Below are 19,609 nucleotides of genomic sequence, written 5' to 3'. Positions count from 1 at the left end.
CTGGCAGTGTCAATGCATCAGTAATCCTCTGTCAGGGGAAACTCGGGGGTTAGGATCAGGAATTCATTGTTCTGAAACATTTCTAAACACAAAATACAGCTAAACTGAAGTTTTAACAAGGCAAAGTCACCCACCGATTAAGTACACATGTGTGGCAAAGTTGGTCAGCTACCTGAAATTTAAACCACCCACAGTGAAAGTCTCTGACACTAGCTCCAGCACTTGAAAAACAAGGGAGATGAAAAGCACTGCAATCAAAACCAAGCTGGGAACCACGGCCTTTCATAGTTCTCCTTTGGGTCCTTGCCACTACAAGCGTATAGAATAATCCTAGAAAAAAATTGGCTGACATAACTCTCCAAATAGCTACCGATTCAAAGGTCTTTGTGCTTTGGAAGCTCAAGACAGGTCATTGTGCAAGGTACTGCATGACATTGCAGGAGTTACATTTGCTACCCCAACATGCTCATCACTGAAAAAGAAAAATCTGCTGAAACTAACTTCCGCTGTGGAGTGGACTTATTTCCAAATTTCAGTTTTCTGAGATGTTGCAAAAGGATTCTAGCTCACTCTGCTCGATTACGTTTGCTTTGGGCTCCTCGCATTTGGGCACGAATGCCTGATGCTGCTGGGCAGAATCATTTTGTTTCAATATTGCTGACTCCTGCCTGAGGCCCAGTTTGGCTTTGGCAAAGGCAGAGCCCTTGGTGATGTGATCTGGCTTTGGCAAAGGCAGAGCCCTTGGTGATGTGATCTGGATGCAGTGTCCGGAGCCCAGAGCACGTCAGCTGCGCCTCGGCCAGCTGGTGTCACGGGACCGGGCCAGAGCTAGTCAAGTAATTTCAGAGCAACTGAGGATAATCAGGTCAGGCCAGGGGGGAGGAAGGGGATGAAGGGAGGACAACGAAGCAGATATCAAACCTATTATAATTTTAAACAATAACTTGATTAAAGAGTCTCCGGGAGAATTTTAAAGCAGTGCTTGGCAGTAGCCTGTTAATATTACGAGAAGAAACCTGACACGAGAGTCATCCCATCATTACATCCCCTCTGTGCTGAATGTGTTTCCTTGAATACTAACTCCAGTGTCGTTATCCTGGTCATTCGTGCTGTCTCTCACTGCAGCTACTGCTTTGTACTACAGCAGGATAAAATGCTCAGAGCTCAGAAATGGCTTGTCCTGTCTAAAATGCTCCCAGGCCCAGAGTATCAGATTGATCTTCAATAAACTCTTGACACCGGCATTCTGTGGTGTGTAGTGTTGCCAAATTTTAAAGTCGATAGAGAAAGGAGTGCAAGATAAATAAACAGCAAGTTTTTGGCAAAAATAATACATGTAGCCACCCTGGTTTGGAAAACAGGCTAAGCCTTTGAACAGTTTTGTGTTAGAAAAGAAAGACTGTTTGAAAGGGATCCAGGGTAAATGTTTTTGATAGAGAGAGATACACAATTTAAAAAGGTGACTTTATCTTTCCCATTAAACCAGCACTTTTCTCTGACCTCTCCTCTCCGTTTGGAGACTATTCCATGTGCTTATTAGGTTTGTTTTCAAGTTAGCAGTGTGGGAGGGCCAAGAGGTGAAATGAGAGGGCATCAAGATGCTCTGTGATTAACATGTAAAAAAATGTTATTTGTACCCATGATAATCTGCAGGATGATTTAAAAAAAAAAAGCTGACAAAAGAGCCCTCTCAGCTGGACCTCAAACACTCAGTGAAGGATCTGGCCAAGAAGAAACAATCCTCTGTCCATTCAGTGGTAGCTAGGGTCCTGGGAATAAGGAGACAAACAACTTGCTGCAGGGCTTGCTTTTATAGCAGAGCTCTGAGATGGTCTGGCTGGCACAGAAGGTATCAGATATTTTGGGAAGAACAGAATCCCTATGGAAGTGTTGACTGTAAGAGGGGAGAGCCCCAAATGGTATTGGTCAGGCACAGATTCACTGAACCCAGCAGAGCAGTGTTAGTTCACATTCACTGCCAGTGGACGTACTATCAGCTGAGAAGGTTTTCCTGGAAATCTCAGAACAGGCCATTATGGAATTTTTGTGTTTCTGTATCTGGTTGGGTGTTGATTTTTCTGATTTTCAGCAGAAACCTCGTAAGGGGGAAGGGAGAGAACTGCCACTATTCCTTCCAACTATTTGTGCAAACAGTGGGAAACTGCAGGGAGGAAAACATCAGTCAAAGGTGTTTCACAGAAATCTTTAGAAGGACAAATCTTATGAGGAAGGCTGTTTCCCTGTGTTTGTTGGATTTGTGTCAGCATGACATTATGCAGAAGAGTAAGGTAAATCAAGCATCATAGTAATGCAGCTTGACTGCTCCTGGTATTCAAGCTGCTTTCTGGAGAACTGGTGCCATTTGGTCTCCATAGCAATGCACTGTGCTGTGCAGAAATGCACTTAACATACGTATAAGAACCTTATCTAGATCTCTACTAATCCTCCATCAGGTCCAACACTGGGACAGCACCACCGAGGAAACAGTGTTGAACACTATCGTTCCTGAAATCACTCTCCTTCCCAGCAAAATCTGTAGCAGGATCCCTGTTAGTGCAGCAAGGCTCTCCAGCCTGTGCTGCCTAAGCTTCTTCCTTTTCCTCTTTCTTCTCCTCTCCTGCATCCCAAATACATCTAGGAATTTATTGCGGTAAGGCCTGAAAAGACATGGCAAGCTTCTTCCATCTTCCTTTTCTTGCTAAGGGAGGGGGTTAGCCCCTCTGAAATAGTTAGGCTCTGACTATGTACTCTCATGGGAACTCTCCAACACTACACAGAAATTGGGCTAGCTTTCTCTAATCTGTCATCTCTCCCTAATGTAGAAAAATCGACTTCACACAGAACAAGCAATTCCTCTGGTGGGAAAGATACACTGAATTTAATAAGGAGGAAACATACAGAACCTTATCAGTAGATTTCTTAGAAAACTCTAGGCAATTCAGTTAACATCTAATTAACTTAATTAATTGAAAAGACATGGAATTGCTTGCCACAGAATTGTTTTTTGAAAATATTTTGGGTTGCTATTCTTTGAAATTCTACAAGTTGACCTTTGTATCTATAAATGGGTTATTATTTCTAGTATACTTTTCTAGCAATGTAGAAATAGCAAAGATCTCTTTCACTACCAGGTTAACTCTCTGTGCTTGCGTCTGGTTGTATTTTGTAGACTATTAGAGAAATATAAGAACTGGGGGCTAAGAAAGTATTTGCTTTTATTCTGTGGTGATCTGTACGATGGGTGGATAAACATATAGCAAACATTGGCATAGTCTCTATTTGTAAACCAAATATGAAAAATCTAAGTCATACTTAGATCGTGATGATAGTAGGATTAAGGGACTTTTCTGGAGGACTGTCATCATATTTATGAAGAAGCAAATGCAGAGAGCAGAGTTCTGCTAAATATATTTGCTTTGCTGTGCTTAGGCTGTCCTCTACCAAACATTCCTTCTTGAATTTCCTCACCTCCCATCAACTGCAAAGGTGCCAGTCCTTTATTCTGTCTAAAGTTAGATATGTCTTTGGTTGTCACAGTATAATTATAAATGTTGTTCTATGGATTAATAAATAAAGTTCTCCAATCTTAACAGTTTCTTCCCTGAGTAAAGGAGAACACTTGGAGAGGCAGTAAAGAGAAAACTAGTGTAGATATGTATATTCTCAGTTCTTTTGCTCCTGTCATTTGCCATGTGCAGAATATTTAGCCTCAAGAGATCAGACCACGAACATAAGAAAACCAGCTTTACTAGAAAGTCTGCACTTTTCTTTCTTTGAACATGATGCAGAATCACAAGGTGACTTTGGTTTTTTTGGAAAAAGTTACATTGGTTGACAAGACATTATGTGCTCAAGGTTGATGAAATGGCTTTTCATTTTTATCACATGATCAACATTTCTCATATTAATTAACATTCCTGCAACATAAATATGGCAATGCAGCATTCCCTCCAGAAACCTGGGACTGTGTTTTGTGTTCAACTTCTTTCTGGAAGCAAAGTTTAAATTATAATTTTCTTGATCTTAAAATACATTAACCATGGTCTTTCTGTTATAGTATTGAAATCCAGAGCTGCTTCTCCTTCTAGCCTGTTTAGCTAGTGTAACAGTTTTTCTTTTGGAATCAGAAATAAAATTGCAAATTTCAGGAGCGTTTTTTGAACGAAACGCTGACTTCAGAAGCAGCATGCAGAAAGTACTCACGCTAGAGCCATGATTCCGTAGGGCCAAGAACGGATTTCCAGCCTCTTTGGGCTTTTTATCTCATCAGAAGTCAGCACCATCCCGCTATCAGACTCCTGTGTAGCAAAAGGAGAGAACATCAGCCGAACATTAACTGCTTGTGACAGCATGAAGCACTTTTAAGTTAGAAATGTCCTGCCAAGAGGAGAGGGGGAGAAGAGTCAGGCTGAACCACCATTAAAGCCAGTGGAAAAAGAAAGGCAAGGAGCCAATTAAATACCAAATTGCAGCTATTTTATTTTATGATGATATAGCTTCTAGGCATAGCACTTCCCCCTATAAAATTGTCTCTAGCTACAGAGCAGATAAAACAAGGGCAGGAGAACGCAACTTCTTCACCTTGGCCTGTAGAGGTTGGGGCTCCCTGGCAATGCAGGTATCGGGGAGAGACTGCCAACACGGTGGCCATCTGTAGGTGTTACGCTGCGGTGTTATACACTGATCCTTGTGTACTGGAACTAACGTAGGGGCTACCAGCTGTTCTACATTATCACACGATTATGGACGTTACCAGGTAGAAGTGTATTCCAACATGCAACCCAAAAGGCAGATGTTCCTATCAAAACTCTCAAGTGTGTGTGGTATTTAGTGAAGTGCTTAGCGCATAGATATATGTCCAGTCGGTATATGAACTTTAGCCTATTCTTCTGACTGTTTGTTAAGCAGGACCTATATTATCAGTCTTTATCGAGCTAGTCCTAATAGTGCTATGTTTTGCCTGACAACCCTTGCCTTGTTTTTGTGATGATAAAATTTTTGAGCTGTCTTTAAATGAATATTAATGTACAGATATCCAAACAGTGTAACGCTAATAACTTTTTTTGCATGTTTTTTCTTGTATTTTGAAAGAGCATCCTTAAAATGAACAAAGCATAAAACAATTTGGATATTTTCAAAGGTGAAATTGATACTAAGCGTGGCATATGGATGCCCTCTAGATAGGATAGCTGAGATGTGAATAGACAGAAATTTATAAAGAATATATCCAATAATACTGGCCGGGGTCCTCAGATTAAAAAGTACCCAAAATACTACCTACTACTAGAAGTACACTGCCTATTAGAAACACTGAAATTTTAAGGAAGTGGCAGTTTAGTATCGGTTTGGCAAATCCAGGAACCTTGCAACGATATATAGCCTGCAGGGCTCAGTGTACTTGAGTAATGAAATTTTTATTAGCTGTCTAACAAAACTGTCTTGGTTAGGTTTAAAGTGGAGGTTGTGATTGAGCTGCACTTAAAGTTGAGTCTAGAGGTTGCAATTAAGATCAGGCTGTTATTGTGCAAAGTGCTACAGAAGTTCACAGACGTGTGCCGTCCTTGGTTTAAATTTAAAAATATTGCTGGAAAAATGTTCTAGGAGGATTCCTTTGCATTTGAAATATTTCCTGATGCTGGAAAGCAGCACAAACCTGCTGTCCATCAAAACCAAGAAGGGAAAAGACTTAAACATGGGAAGTGAAACTGCGATCAGCCTTATTTTAGTATTCAAGCTGACTGAACAAATAGTGATAGAACAAATAATCACAGTGAACAATAAATAAAAAACAAGCTTTTTATAAATGATTTGGTAATATATCAGTTGTCAACAACTGTCAGGAAACTGTTTTTCAATGTATAAAGTAAAATCCTAAGTTAATTAGTTTGTCAAAAGCTCAAGTCAGTAGTACCAAGGATTTTTTATCTTGGCTATTTCCCCTTAAAATATGTGGTCTAGAAATAATTTACCTGAATTGCTACTTTTCATTTAGCTTACAGAAAGATTATTAAGAAAAATACAGAGAGTACAGATAAGTAGCAAGAATGCAGGAAGGTGTAGTGCATCACTTCAAAAGTTCCTGGGCAGCTATTTGAAATAATGACCTAATCAGTATTAATGTCTTGGTATTTAAGTTAATTATAGTAATTCAAGTGCGCTTACTCTGTCCAAAAGTAGATGACACCACAATTTTGCTTTAAAAGATTCCCGTTGCATTCCCACATTCACTCCTGAGTTGATAGCGTGTTACCCTTTTCTGAAACTTAGGGAAAATTCTCCCTCCATGTATGCACGTTAGAAACGCCATGAATGAGGAGCACTTAGGAAAGCAGCTGACAGTGGTAATCTTTTAGTGATACCAGCTCTATCTAATAAATGTCTTTGTGTGAGGGACGGATTTTTAGCCTGCAAGAGGGAAGATGCAGGAGCCAGAGAAAATTCTGAGCCTTCTAATCCCCGAGATGCACTGATAAAGGCACAGAAATTACCCTTGGCAAAGTAGTAGGAAATAATGGGCATCAATTCTGAGCTAACAAGAGAACAGATGAGAAATACGCTGTATTTGTCAAGGACATGAAATATGTCCAGGACAAGCTGTAGCTAGAGATTTCACCCTTCCTAAGAGAGTATATACGATTTGGTTTGAGGAATGGCTGGCTGTTCAGGAGGGAATGCTAGCTGGAGAGTGGGACACTCTTCCCTGACTAGCAGAGCAGAAAAACAGGCGTGTTTCTATAAAACTCTGCATGGCTTTTGTTTCTTTTGCTGCTCCTGGTCAGCAGATGCTTACCCTCTTCCTATGTTAGCAGGTTTGCTGAGGGCTCCATGCTTCCTCCCTAAACTTCTCTCTGCTTCGAACATGCATTACAAGGTTTCCTCCTTAGTGGCACAGAATCTGTCTCGAGATAAGCAGTGTGGAGTGCATATGACACTGAAGCCAATGAGCCCCTCAACCATAAAGGAAATTCATGGGTTTTTTTATAAGGAAGAAAAAATAGAAAAAACGCCATCCTCAGAACCTGTAATTTCAGAGGAAACCAACAAGCAGAACTGTCCTTCCACAACAAAGCAAGCTCTCCACTGGAGTGAAAATGAAACATTTCAACTACCTCCCACCCTGCAGAGCTGTTAACCTAGCAATAAAACTGTTCTCCTAAGGTGGGGAAAATCCAGAGTTAAAGCCCTTTGTCTGAATCAAGTAAAGCAGGAGCTTGCATCTTGATCCTGTCCATCCGGAATTGAATGCCCTCACCACCAAGCTATTGGCTATCTCAGCAACTCTGTTCAGGACACACTGCCACCAAAAGGCTGTGTCTCAGTGAAGTGCAATTTTCTTATGGGGAAAAAGACATATATTGAAATATATTCCTGACCAGCTGTAACACAAAGCTCATTAGCCTGATCAGAGCTAGAATAATCATTCATGAGCTTCTCTTTAAATTATTCATTAAACAAAATGCAGATCCCTCTTTGTTCTCACACAGACCTATGTGTGCAACCCTGGGGCCTAATCTTCTGCTTGATTTAAAGCTTTTTCTTACCAAACACAGCTTGCAAAAGCTCCAGTAACTGTTTGTGGTGCTGGTGACAACTGATCTGTGAACCTGGTGGAGAAGGATGCAATCACCTCACTTACCTCATGCATCACTTTCTCCTTTTCCACTGGCACCTCATCAAATGTCTTCACACTCAGTGGTCGCTTCTTGCTGTTGTTACTGAAAGCAAGAAAGTTGAGGGGTCAGCATAAAACCCAAGCAGATGTTGCACCAGTTGGTAGCTCAATTAACATCCCAGACACAGCTCAGTTTCCATACCAGACTTCCTTTCTCATCTCTTGTAATTAATAAACAGTGCCCTGACAAATAGTATCCTAACATGTGTTGTGAAAAATGACTCTGTCTTGGAGCCCCTGCTAGTATCTACCTATCTATTCCATCTTCACCGAAGATACCAGGGGTTTATAAAGTCAAAATTGAGTTTCTTGATTTTGTTTTTATTTACGAAGTACAAAACACTGAGCATCCAATAAAGGAAAATCCTGAGACCTAGTATGTATTAATGGTGAACAAAGTATTGTAGTTACTCTTATGATTCTCCTAATACCTCTTAGGACAGATGATGGCTCCAACCATCTCTAGCTTTATTTTACAAAATGAGTAACATTGTCTTTACCCTCTGTTACACAGGAGCAGGTACAGAGGGATACTCAGCACTCCAGGAAGATCACTCCTCTCCCAACCATATGGACTGGGGGGGAATGAATGGAATAAGTAGTAAAGAAAGCATGGGAATGAGGTTCAGCCATTCCTGATACAGGGAAGATAGATAATTTGCAAACTTAGGACATCACACAGAGAAGCTTCACAGTCAAGAGCCCTCAAACAAGTCCGACCCTGTCCCCCAGCCTCGTGTCACCTGAGCTGCTGAGCCGGGAATGTGTCTGTCAAACTCCTTTAAACAGTAGTTTTGAGAAAGGACAACAAACACAGCCCAGCTGTAGCAAATCTTTCTCTCTCTCTCATACGCTTACATACACATTTTTCTTACCCAGTTTCCACTGCACTCCAGCGGTTAACGCAGTTCAAATTCTCTTCCGCCGGGCCAGTTTTGGAGTTAGGTTCTCCATCAGGGCACAATGTGATGTTCAGTGGAATATAGTCTTTACCATCCTATATAATTAATAACATAAAAGAAAATGAAGCTGGTAAAGATCATTTTGCCCTGCATCCCAGCTGTTAACAGTTGCATTCTACACAGCTTTACACTGAGAAGGGACTATGTTTTATTTTGATTTTAGATTTTGATATTTCTTTAAAGTGGTTAGGATGTTCTTTGCAACATGTGGCAGTTAGAACGTGTAGCTTTACTCTGTTGTGTAGGAGGCTTTGCATGAGGAAAATTATTCACTTTAGGGAATCTACTAAGCAGAATAGTTGAAAACTGTCTCTGAAGTTCCAGCGCTCAGCTGCAATTAACTCCTTTTCTCTTCCAGGCATCTCAGCGTGATCTATTGCTTCATCGGTCTCCCTAGCACTTACAGGACTTCTAAATGTCCCTCTCATATGGCACTGCAAAACAATGGTCACCCTGAGGGTGTCTATATATATGCACCCACTTGAAGATAGCTGGCTTTACTGGCTCTCACAGCAGCATCTTTGATGAGTTCGCAGCCATTCCTTCATTAGTGCCCCGTTCTAAATGGGTGACTATTCTGCCTCAGCGAAGCTGAACAGAAGTCCACTGATTTGCACCTCAGGAAAGCAGTCATCTACATTTTCATTGTATTGGCATCCTTGGGAATTGCAGGGGACCGATTTCTTGGACACCTGATTTCAAGTTTAAGCCACGTGTTTGGGAATAGGGAGGGAGCAGCATGAAATCACAAAGCACCTATGGCTGATACAACTGTAATGGATTTTGGAATTGGAAAAAGAATATTGCCTGCGTAAACAGATTTTTGCTTATGTTCAACTTAAGGATTACAGTTTAGCAAGAGCCAGTCCTTAATACTGTAGCTGAAAAATACTTTATTTCTTGACTTTACAGGAAATTGGTGCTGTAACTTTAATGGAATACCTTACACATCTTAATAAGCTCTGCATTGTCACTACAGCACTGCGGTCGTCTTTCGAAATGACTCCTTGGTTAAGTCCTAAAGCTATTTGTCCAACTTCCACTTTGCTTGATTTTTTTTTTTTAGTTCTGAGAAGCAATTAAGTGCCCTATTCCCTTACCATGCTTCTTACGTCTTCTTAATTTCCTTTGGTTACAGTATAAAACTCTTAAGCTCTTCACATTGCAAACTGGGCCCTCTTAGCTTCACTTAAATTTGTTTACAAACAGGAAGGAGCTAAAGAAGAGTGTTTGATTTCTTCTTAAATTAACTTGACAGTTATATAACTGGTCTGGTTGTTTTCACTGAAGAAGAAAAAGGTTGATTTAGCTATTGTGAAATTAATAATTATGTAATTGACTTTCTAAGCTTTAAACTGCATCATTTTAAAGCTCCTAAGAGCACTGATGAACACAAGCTCAGAAAATGAGAGAGAAAGTTCAGACTAACTATTGGCAGTTTACTGTGCTGGAATCTAATTAAAATTGTTTGTGAGATAAAGCACTATTGTTCCTCTAAGGGGCAACTGAGCCTTTTTTTAATTAATGTACTGTAAATTTCTGCTTATTATGGATGGATAAACATCCAGTTTTGAAATATAATCCCCTTTGAATAGGTAGCATTTTCTTTACTCATCCCAGCAGCCATATTCCTTGCAATAGCTGTTATGAAGTCAAATCTAATACTACTGCTCAACATAGTCTTTACCTGTGCACACGTATACACATACATATACATCTATATATGTACACACATATAAGAAAGGTTTGTATTGCTATACCTGCTGTACGTTTGCCTGAAGAAGGTCTCCTAAACGCTCCACAAGCTCAGTGAAGGTAGGCCTCTCTGTGGGTACTCCGTGCCAGCAGTCCAGCATTGTTTGGTAGCTACATAAACACACAGATATCAAAGAAAAAGAAGAGGGTAAGGTCTGTGCTTCTGAGGTGTTTCTTACTGCTACTGCCTGTTTTGGTCATCGTTCAGACAGTTTTGGAAAAAAAAAGGTTCGAATCTGCTTATGCTCAAATTCTATTCTATTTTCCACATAGGATGCTCTTTCCTTCTATATTCCTGTTTCAATTGAGCCTGTAGGTTTTTATTCTCACCTAACTTTAAATTTGAGTGATGGGCCCCACTGATGTTGCTGAAGTAGGTCAAAGTTGTGGATGCCTAGTTTCTGTCACAAAATTGGAAATCAAGGCAGACACAGTAGTCTCCTGAACTGAGATTCACAAGCTACAGCTGATATTGGGATATCTGTCAATCCCCCTACTTGGCAAAAGTCCTGACTTGGTCTTTCTTTAGCATCAGTCAGGATACCCAAGATTTGCACAACCACAATGTTTACTAAAAGAAAGTACAGAATATATCTCATCAGATGACAGCTCCCTTATCCTCAATTACAATGTCGTTTGTGTTACTTAAATGGCATTTATCAGCTCTTAGTACAAAAAGAGGAGCTCTTACACTTCTGGAGTAGAGTACTCTGGCGATCTCATCCGGGTTCCTTCTTTGAGCCGGCGGCAGAAGTCTTCATCTATCTGCACTCCAGGGTATGGTGAGGCACCTGATGGAGAAACCCAGAATGGCTCAATCACTATTTCCCAGTCCAAGGGAATAAACACAGTCAATGTTAACTGCTGAGAGCTGCAGTTTAGTTGGCCTACAGGAATATCAAATTGCTTAATGGGACTGACAAAAGCTTCTTAAAGGTCAGACACTCTCTTTCAGTGAGAGTAATCTGCAGATGCTTAAACTTCTTCATAGGTTTGACCCTTCAAAAAATTACTGAAAAACAGTGTTCTTTTCAGAAATGGAATTAGTGGCGTAACAGACAAATTGCCTACAACTTTGAAACAGGGCCACTCTGATACGACTTCAGCTAGCAAAGCTCTTTGGAAGGTGCATGCTGATGCTGCCAATGCACCAGACTATGCGTTGCTCTTTAGCAATGACTGAGCAGTCCCCAAAGTTGCTGCAGATGCATCCAATCCACAAAAACATCCCCACATGTTTTGGTTACAAACCAAACTAGCTCTTTCTTTTAGCGATTTCAGTCATGCTCATTCCTCTGCATTCATAATGTAGCCAGGGCCCCAAGGTGAAACAGGGCAGAAGAGAAATAAATTTTATTAGTTTGAGACTTTAAATGACCTCTTGGTGATTGGAAGGAAAGTTCCAGCTCATTCACCTAGTTATATACTGTTTTCTAGACTGCCTGTCTGCCAACATCTTCCACTAAGTGAGTACACATGAAGTAAATAAGTCCTGCTAATCATTTATTGCCTCAGCATTGCTGAGTAAGTGTATGTATACTGTAGCCATCTGACTCTGCAGAAAACTGCAAGAAATTCCTTGAAAAATGACCTTCAAAATTTTCAACCTTGTTTTCTTTTCTGAGTGTGAATTTAGTGCTGCTTATTTTCAGGGCCACTCAATCCTTAGTGTGAAACCAGGGAGGGCAGTTCATGGCAACTCTAATTGCTTTTGAGAGATATACTTCTACAAATGGGACTGGTGGTATTATCCTAATTTGCATAGAAGCTGGCCTAGCAGCCAGCAAAAGAAGTAGTTGACCTTTCACTTTCCTGTGTAAATGGCTATCTTCAGAGGAAAGATAGGTAGAAATGTGTGTATTCATTGGGTGTGCTATTCTTCTCAACAGAGGAGAGAGTGGGGGCTTTTCAGAGACTGCGATATTTGTTGTATGACATTTGTACTTCATGTCGCACTGTAAAAAAGGGGAAGAAATTTGCAATCTGCGAAAGTGCTCCGGCATCTTTCCAAGTGATCCAGATCTCACAGGTAAAATTCAAGAGATGTCTGAAGCTGAAGTTAGAAATGTTGCTGAACCTTGTGTAGATATATCTGAAAGGTCTGTAAGCTCTCCTCCCCTCCTCCTCAGCAGAAGTCTCATATGCAGAGCAGACCTTTTCTTTCACATTTTGGCATTCTAGAGGCTGGATGGTGAATTTGGAAGAACATTTAATCAGGTCTTGACATAGGGGATTGAATGAAATCTGGATCTGTAACCAGGCCTTGAGGAATCTGCATGTGATTTATTCTCTGTAACGTTCCTCCCTGATTTCCTGCATACTTTTTTTCTCCAGTTTGGAAACAGCATCACGTACTGCGCACTTGGGGGCACAACAAGTACAGCAGAAATGTTTTGGATGAAAGAACTGAAAAGGATGCCAAAATGTGGCTGTTCGCAGAATTATTCAGTTCTCTGAATTTGACCACTTAATCTGCAAAACTATGCACTGGGGGCAAAAAAAACTGGCAACTACCTAAGAGGGCATCTCAGCACAGCAAGTAGGCTCTGATGGCGTTCAGTGCTCAGGCACACTTAGCCACAGCACATCTGAAATCCTTTGGTGTGAAAAACACCATTAGAAGTATCAGATCACAGTATCAGAGCGTTTCCTGGAGCTAGATAGCTTGGAAATATCAGGGAGCATCATTTCTGCTTTGTATCTGGATTTTCCTTCCCAGTTTTGTCTTTGGCCAGACATTGCGATCATAATAATCCACTGATACAATGTTCAGCTCACTTGGCATTACCCGTAAGTCAGAGATCTCAAAACAGGCTCCCACCAGCTCAGAACATCTCTCTGAATAGATGGAGAGAGACTGAGACTAGGTCACTTTCCCACAGTTACATTGTGAGAAAATGGCAAGGATAGCAGTAGGGTCTGAGAGTACTGACTGTTTTCCAAGCTACTAAACTGCGCATGTGTGCATCTTCTGAACTCTCGCTAGCTTGTCTTTACCTGTTCATCTTTACAAAGCCTTCAAAAAGCACTGAGGCACCGTGAATATGTCTGTGACTTGCCCAGTTGATCCCGTATCTGTTTTAACAGTGGCACAGCCTCTCAAGGGAAGTTAAGCATAAGCCTAGCGCTGAAGTGTCAGTGTACTGGGGGACTGCTGAGAACAACATCCTCCATTAGAGGAAGAGAAGGCCTGCGTAGCCTTTTCCATTCATTTCCAGCTGTGCTCTGCAATTTTGTGCCATCATATGCAATAGTTGACTGCAGTCAAGTCACTGAGGAGTCATTCCGGCTGTTTTACGCTGACCATTCAGACAAGCAAAAGACCCTTCTGCTTTGCTGAGGCTCACTGGTTGCCTCCTGCTCATGATCATAGCAGAGTTTACTGGTAAGAACTAGACTTACAAATACATTGCTTGGGACTGATACCCTGAGGACAGCACTTGGTGAGATGGGATGAGGAGGGATGGAGAACTTCACTTGCTCTGGCAATCTGAGTTGCCTTTCCTTGATTATATCATATGGAAATCAACTGCAGTATGTTGATGAGAGGGAGTACAGGGAAGGCAAGGAAAAATGATTCTTGATTTCAGGGTCTTTTGGTGGTTTATATTTTGGCCAATACTAGCCTCCTACCAGCTGGAGGCAGCTCAGATCTCAAAAGCAAGGAACTAACTCACCCTTCCCCCACCTCCACTCATGTATCATCTGGACCTTGTGATATGCCTAGTAACTTGGATTTGGGATACTGAGACAGCTTGGGAGAAATGCAGGTTCAGACATATGGTATAAGGTCTAAACATGACGTTTTCCGTAGGGGAAATCTGTTGCAAAATGCTCAAAGATGTGGCATACATTGGATATGGTATCACTCTTTTGATCTTGCTTTTATTTTAGTAGGATAATAAGATGCTGATGTTATACTACCAGGCGCTGCTTGTTTACATAATTACCTTTGATTGCCTTTTGAACACTGCACATTTACATTCTAGGAGACACTGACATTTTGTAATGCGCCGTGTAAGTGATTTCAAGATGTATTAAAAATTGCTGGCATTACCTGACACCAGGTGCTCTGACCCTATTTAAATAATTAATAGCAAAGCCCAATGCAAAACCAGCCACAAATCAAAATTAACAGTTCCTCATGTCCACCGTTTCCTGCGTATCACCAAAATCAACCTTCCTTTCTGGAGGAAGCTTGTAGTGCTTCATTCAACTTGTGACCCTGACAGGACCCATGTCCAAACCAAACTGTGCACTTTGCTAGTCAGTATCTTTTCCTTTTTTTAAGAGTGCTAAGTCTGTAGGACCCAGTAAAAAGCAGCAGCTGTAGATGTGGGCCAAAACATACCCTGTAGCAACGACAAATAACTTTCCATCCCCTGGCTCTCAATGATCTGTAAAACTTTTACATAAGAGAGTTCAATCAGTGACACAAATCCTTAATTAAATATTTATCGTGTGAGCTGCAGATGTGAGTAGTGCCAAACCACAGACATGCCTGGATGATCTGTATGAAAAACCCTCTTAGAGAAAATGACTGGCTTTTGAATCTGTGCCATGATTGAAGAAAGTGGTTTGTGATCTACGTCATAATGAGGGCAGAGGCTGCTCTACGGATGGCAGCCCTTGGAGTAATTTAGCAGATTCCTCTGAATTCAGAAGAGGACAGTCTATTGTTCCAACTAAGCACCTTCATTAAGAAAGGAGGCCATATAAAATGAAAAGAAAGTAGCTAAATGATTAAAAAAGTTAATAATAGAGATGAATTTCAGTGAATATGCTATTATTTTTATTCACTTTCTGTATTAAAGGCCAAATGATCCGAAGTTCACATCTGTTCAACACTGTCAGGACCTTTAGGAATGGCATAAACAGTTTGCTTTCTGAAGTGGTCCTTGCCATTCATCAGTATTCAGTTCATTTGGTTCCTTGGAGATGCCCAGTGGAGAGACTGTCCTCTTTGAGTGTGTTCGTGCATGCTAATCCATGTTCCTTAACAATCTATTAGCACTGGGGCAGTGCTGGTGCTTCTGGAGCTTCATCTTTCTGCGATATTTCAAAGCACAGGCAGCAGGTGATGCCCTTACAAAGCTGTGGAGGTGGTACACCAGAGTAACAAACTCCAAATGTAGGTGTGACTAAACTCTGGAGAAAGCCATGACTTCCACTTGCGCATTTTAACCACTTGAGTGGGAAATTTCTCTGCTGCATGCTGATATAAACTAGAGAAAAGTCCACATCAAAGGCTTGGACTGAAATCAGGTTGTGATCTTTGCAGCCAACCCTAACTAAAGCTTAGGATATGAGCAGCTCCAGACTTTGCATCCAGATCTGGACTTGGCATCTTGAGCCCAGTCATTAATTTCAGCTGATCCGTGAACCAAAGATAGCAGGGGATTACAGAATTTGCTTTAAAATTCAGCAGCTTAAGTTGACAATGCTTCTTGTTTTCTTCTGTCTGCAAATGCTGATTAAGAAGCCAGAAACTGGCATTCCTAAATTCCCTCAGGAAAAAAAGTCTTGCTACTCTGCAAGGAGAATTTGGGAGCAGCATAGTCCAGTTGGCTGTAAGGCTGCTTGTCTACATTTCAGGGCTTTATCTGCTGGACAGTAACCAGGTCCCAGTGAGGCTGAGATTTCTAACAGCACCATAAAGCGAGTCTATGGAACGTAAAGAACAATATTACTATTCTTTCAAGAACTTTGTGGCTTGCAAATGACATGGCCAGAAAAGTATGTGTTCCACCTGCGTGCTGCCAAAATGACTTACGCAAAGTCTAGCCCTGGTTCCCATGTCAACCTGATGGTGGCTGTTGCCAATACATTTTTCTTACTTAGAAAATCTTACTTAGATTTTGTGGAGAAGATAATCAAGCTGGGATAAAATGTCATGTGGGCAAACCCCCTTGTGTTTCATGGTCTGCCCCTAGCAACATCAGACCACTATGTCAACAGCAGAGGAATCCTCTGCAACCTTTGGGCTGTGTGGTTTCCCGAAACAGACTGCTCCGGGGAAAATACGGTCTGACAGGGAAACTGTTTCTTTGCTCTAAAAGAAATATTTTACTCCAGAGCAACAGAGGTTTGCATTATCTCTACACTCTGTTGGTTTCAATTATTACAACTGTCAATTCCAGGGTTTTTTATTTTGTTTTGTTTCCCTTCCCCCAATATTCACTGTGTTCGTGTACCTTGCCAGATAGAGTTCTCATTGACTTCAATCCAGTAACTTTATTTTACACCTGATATGCACTATGCACTTGTACTAAATGAAACAGAAACATGGCATCATGTTGTCTTCTTCTGTTAAAGGCTTTTCACAGCAATAAAGCCATAGATTAGGGGGAAAAAAAAAAGCACATGGTTTTAAATCAGTCTTACCTAGAGAAAATATTTCCCACAGCAGCACTCCAAAAGACCATACATCACTCTGTGTTGTGTAAATTTTATCAAAAATAGCCTCTGGAGCCATCCATTTGAGTGGAAGTCTTGCCTAGGAATGCAAAAGACATGACATATTGCCAGAATTGTTGTTACTACTCTGCCCAAGCCCTGGGGGAGTGAAAACTTGAGATGGGCATTTCAAGTTTCTTCCACTTACATCTCCTTTCCGTACATAGTCAGGGTCTTTGTAAATATCCCGGGCTAGGCCAAAGTCACAGATCTTCACCACGTTGTTTTCTGACAGAAGGATGTTCCTCGCTGCCAAATCCCGATGAATGCACTGTGGAGAAAGAAGGACAGGTGAGGTCAGAGGGTCTCTCTGGAACGGCCACAGCTGGAGTATAAGGCCTCTTTTGGAAATGGAAAGATAAATGAGCTTTTGTTGGGAGCAGATTAGAGTGGGAAAATACACGTGGGAATCTGCTGTAAATATACTGGAAAAGAGAAAACAGAGAACAAGCTGAGAAAAATAGTGACTTGTCAATTTTCAGACTTCTTCTATGTGAAATAACTGCCACAATTATGATGAGACTAAGGGAGTGCCATTTTTGAGTTAATTACTCTGCAAGCAAATTTGGGAGAGGTCCAAAAGCAGCTACGGCTACATTTGCAAATGCAGTCTTGTGAGTGTGCACGGGACTGGATAATTGCCTGTAGGCAGCTATGGTGCACAGGGTTTCTGTGGGTGCTGCCCTGATAGCTGGGTGGTAAGTGCAAGCTCACAGCTCTGTGAGTACTCCGGCACATGCATTACATTCGATTTACTTGAAAAGCGGGCTTTCCACAGGCTACAAGCGTATCTGTGTCTCTATACAAAAGAGACACTAACTTGGCTGATAGTTGCCAACATTACTGACAAGCTAAATAAATAGATGTATACTCCCTCTTCATTTTTCAGAGGTACTTTTGTTGACTGTACTAGAAGGATCCTTCTCTATGACAAAGTTTTTCTGAATTTATAAGACAGTTCTGTGAATGGTCTTACAATCTATTTTCACTCCTTCTAGCTAAACTGACATTGCAAATGCCAGTCCTTTTAGCCAAGAACGTGATGGAGGTTCCTCCCTAACTCCTTCAGTGCTACTTATTACATAAGGAGGAGAGTTAATGTGATCTCCAACACTGTATTACAAATGCAAATAAAAGATTAATCAGTCTCAAAAGCATACTCAGATTCCTTCACATCTGATCGCCATGATTCTATGAAAGAAGTTCAGCCCCGATGTTTTAATAAGCTCACTTTTCTGGAGGCGAGAAACTCCATGCCTTTTGCCACTTGGAAGCTATAGCAAATCAGATCCTCCAAAGTCAGGGGCCGCTTGTACAAATCCTCAGCATCTAGGAGAGATCACAGACACAGCAAAACAGTAAAGTAGCAGCTCTCAAACTTCTTCACCATTAGCACCAGTTCCAGGCCGATGATTCCAGCCTCGCATCTGAATATTGTTAGTTAGGTTCACGGGCCCTCTTGTAAGTGCTGTAACTCCACTAGCATTACAGCTGTGGTTTGGGAGCCACTGACCCAGAGGCAGAATATCAGAACAGTAAAAAAGTTCCACCCAACTTTAATCACATCCTTTACCACAGGGGAAAACAACATCTGGGGATAAAAGTGAGGGGAACTATTTATAGTCACTGCGTGAAGAGATTGGGGACAGATTGGCCCCACGAATCTGGTAAAATACCACTATTACTCCTCCTGCACATCAGAAACAGCTTTTATACACATACGTTACTGCAGATCTTTTGTTGTGAGAAAGTTAGAGTGGGGTACGGGGAGGAGAAAGAATTTGTGATCTCAGAAACAAGTCAACAAGCAGAATAAGGCCTTGTTGTAAAGTGTGTAACTATGTGTGTGGCAATGTCTGAGGTCAAGCAAGAAGTAACAGAAATCCTTACAATAAAAGATCTGGGAGTAGGTAGGTTTCTTTTACCTTCTTCATCTTCTTCTGAGTCACTGTAACTCTTATCTTCAATGAATCCTGAGCTGGCAGAGCTTCCTGTGCTGGCTACACTCTCAAGCCGCCTCTTGATCAGCTCGGTTAAATCACTGTTGGACTCGTCGAGACTTTTCTCTGCTTGGTCAGAGTTCTCCTGGGACTAAAAATGGTATAAAACTGATTTTTAGCTTTGGTCATGCAATGCCTGGGCATTCAAAGTTACTTGATGGAATGGAAGGAGCTTAATAGAACAACATAGGGAGAAGGGTTCTCTGAAGGTGCTCAAAGCATGTTTGAACATGATGATCCATGAGCAGCAGCAAAACTAATGAAGTCTGGTTTCCTGCTGATTAGTACAGTACTGCCTACTACTCCCACCACAATAGCTTCAGCTCCCCCCACTTGTCCCACACGAGCTTTCTCCTGCAATGTATCAGTTCCCTCTCATACCTCCTTTAGGAGGTCTTTACCAGCTGGGTCAGAGGCAGCCCAAATGGTGGCTAGTTTGGAGCTGCACATGTGCTGCCTGGCTTGCTAAGGTGGCTTTTAGCTGCCCTGTAACCTTAGCTAAATTCCCCCTACCTTTCTCCAGACTTGGTTACCACAGCCTCTTTTTTCTCTCAGGCTTATGAAAACTGTATAAACTTAATATCAACCAAATTCGACTGATACGCCTATCCGGCTATAAAAATTGGCTCGAAGCTGGCTGACTGTTAGATGATCAGAGAGGTAGTGCAATTCTGTACATCTCACTTCCTTAGGAAATGAGGCTAAAATCACAGTTCAAGGTATGTGGTGTGATGTACACTGAAATGAAGCTGTCTCACCCTCCC

The 19,609-nt window shown here is 41.4% G+C and overlaps 1 protein-coding gene and 1 long non-coding RNA gene across 5 annotated transcripts in view; one reads left to right on the top strand and one right to left on the bottom strand.

Moving 5' to 3' along the window:
* Positions 1–19,609, bottom strand: part of LOC112982911 (vascular endothelial growth factor receptor kdr-like) — a 147,172-nt gene that overhangs the window by 10,950 nt on the left and 116,613 nt on the right. For all 3 annotated transcript variants that reach the window (XM_064518089.1, XM_064518091.1, XM_064518090.1), the window contains 9 exons: positions 18,771–18,936; positions 18,077–18,174; positions 16,994–17,116; positions 16,774–16,885; positions 11,081–11,180; positions 10,395–10,500; positions 8,548–8,669; positions 7,637–7,715; positions 4,204–4,298 (listed from right to left, as the gene is read on the bottom strand). In XM_064518089.1, the coding sequence (XP_064374159.1) occupies positions 4,204–4,298; positions 7,637–7,715; positions 8,548–8,669; positions 10,395–10,500; positions 11,081–11,180; positions 16,774–16,885; positions 16,994–17,116; positions 18,077–18,174; positions 18,771–18,936 (1,001 nt within the window). The remainder of the gene's footprint in view (positions 1–4,203; positions 4,299–7,636; positions 7,716–8,547; positions 8,670–10,394; positions 10,501–11,080; positions 11,181–16,773; positions 16,886–16,993; positions 17,117–18,076; positions 18,175–18,770; positions 18,937–19,609) is intronic.
* The window catches only part of LOC112982925 (uncharacterized), a 143,126-nt gene that overhangs the window by 115,322 nt on the left and 8,195 nt on the right, over positions 1–19,609 (top strand). The window lies entirely within an intron of this gene.

This window comes from Dromaius novaehollandiae, chromosome 11, assembly GCF_036370855.1.
Source record: "Dromaius novaehollandiae isolate bDroNov1 chromosome 11, bDroNov1.hap1, whole genome shotgun sequence".
Classification (NCBI taxonomy): Eukaryota; Metazoa; Chordata; class Aves; order Casuariiformes; family Dromaiidae; genus Dromaius; species Dromaius novaehollandiae.
The sequence above is the reverse complement of the archived record's forward strand: the minus strand, read 5'-3'. Positions and strand labels throughout refer to the sequence as shown.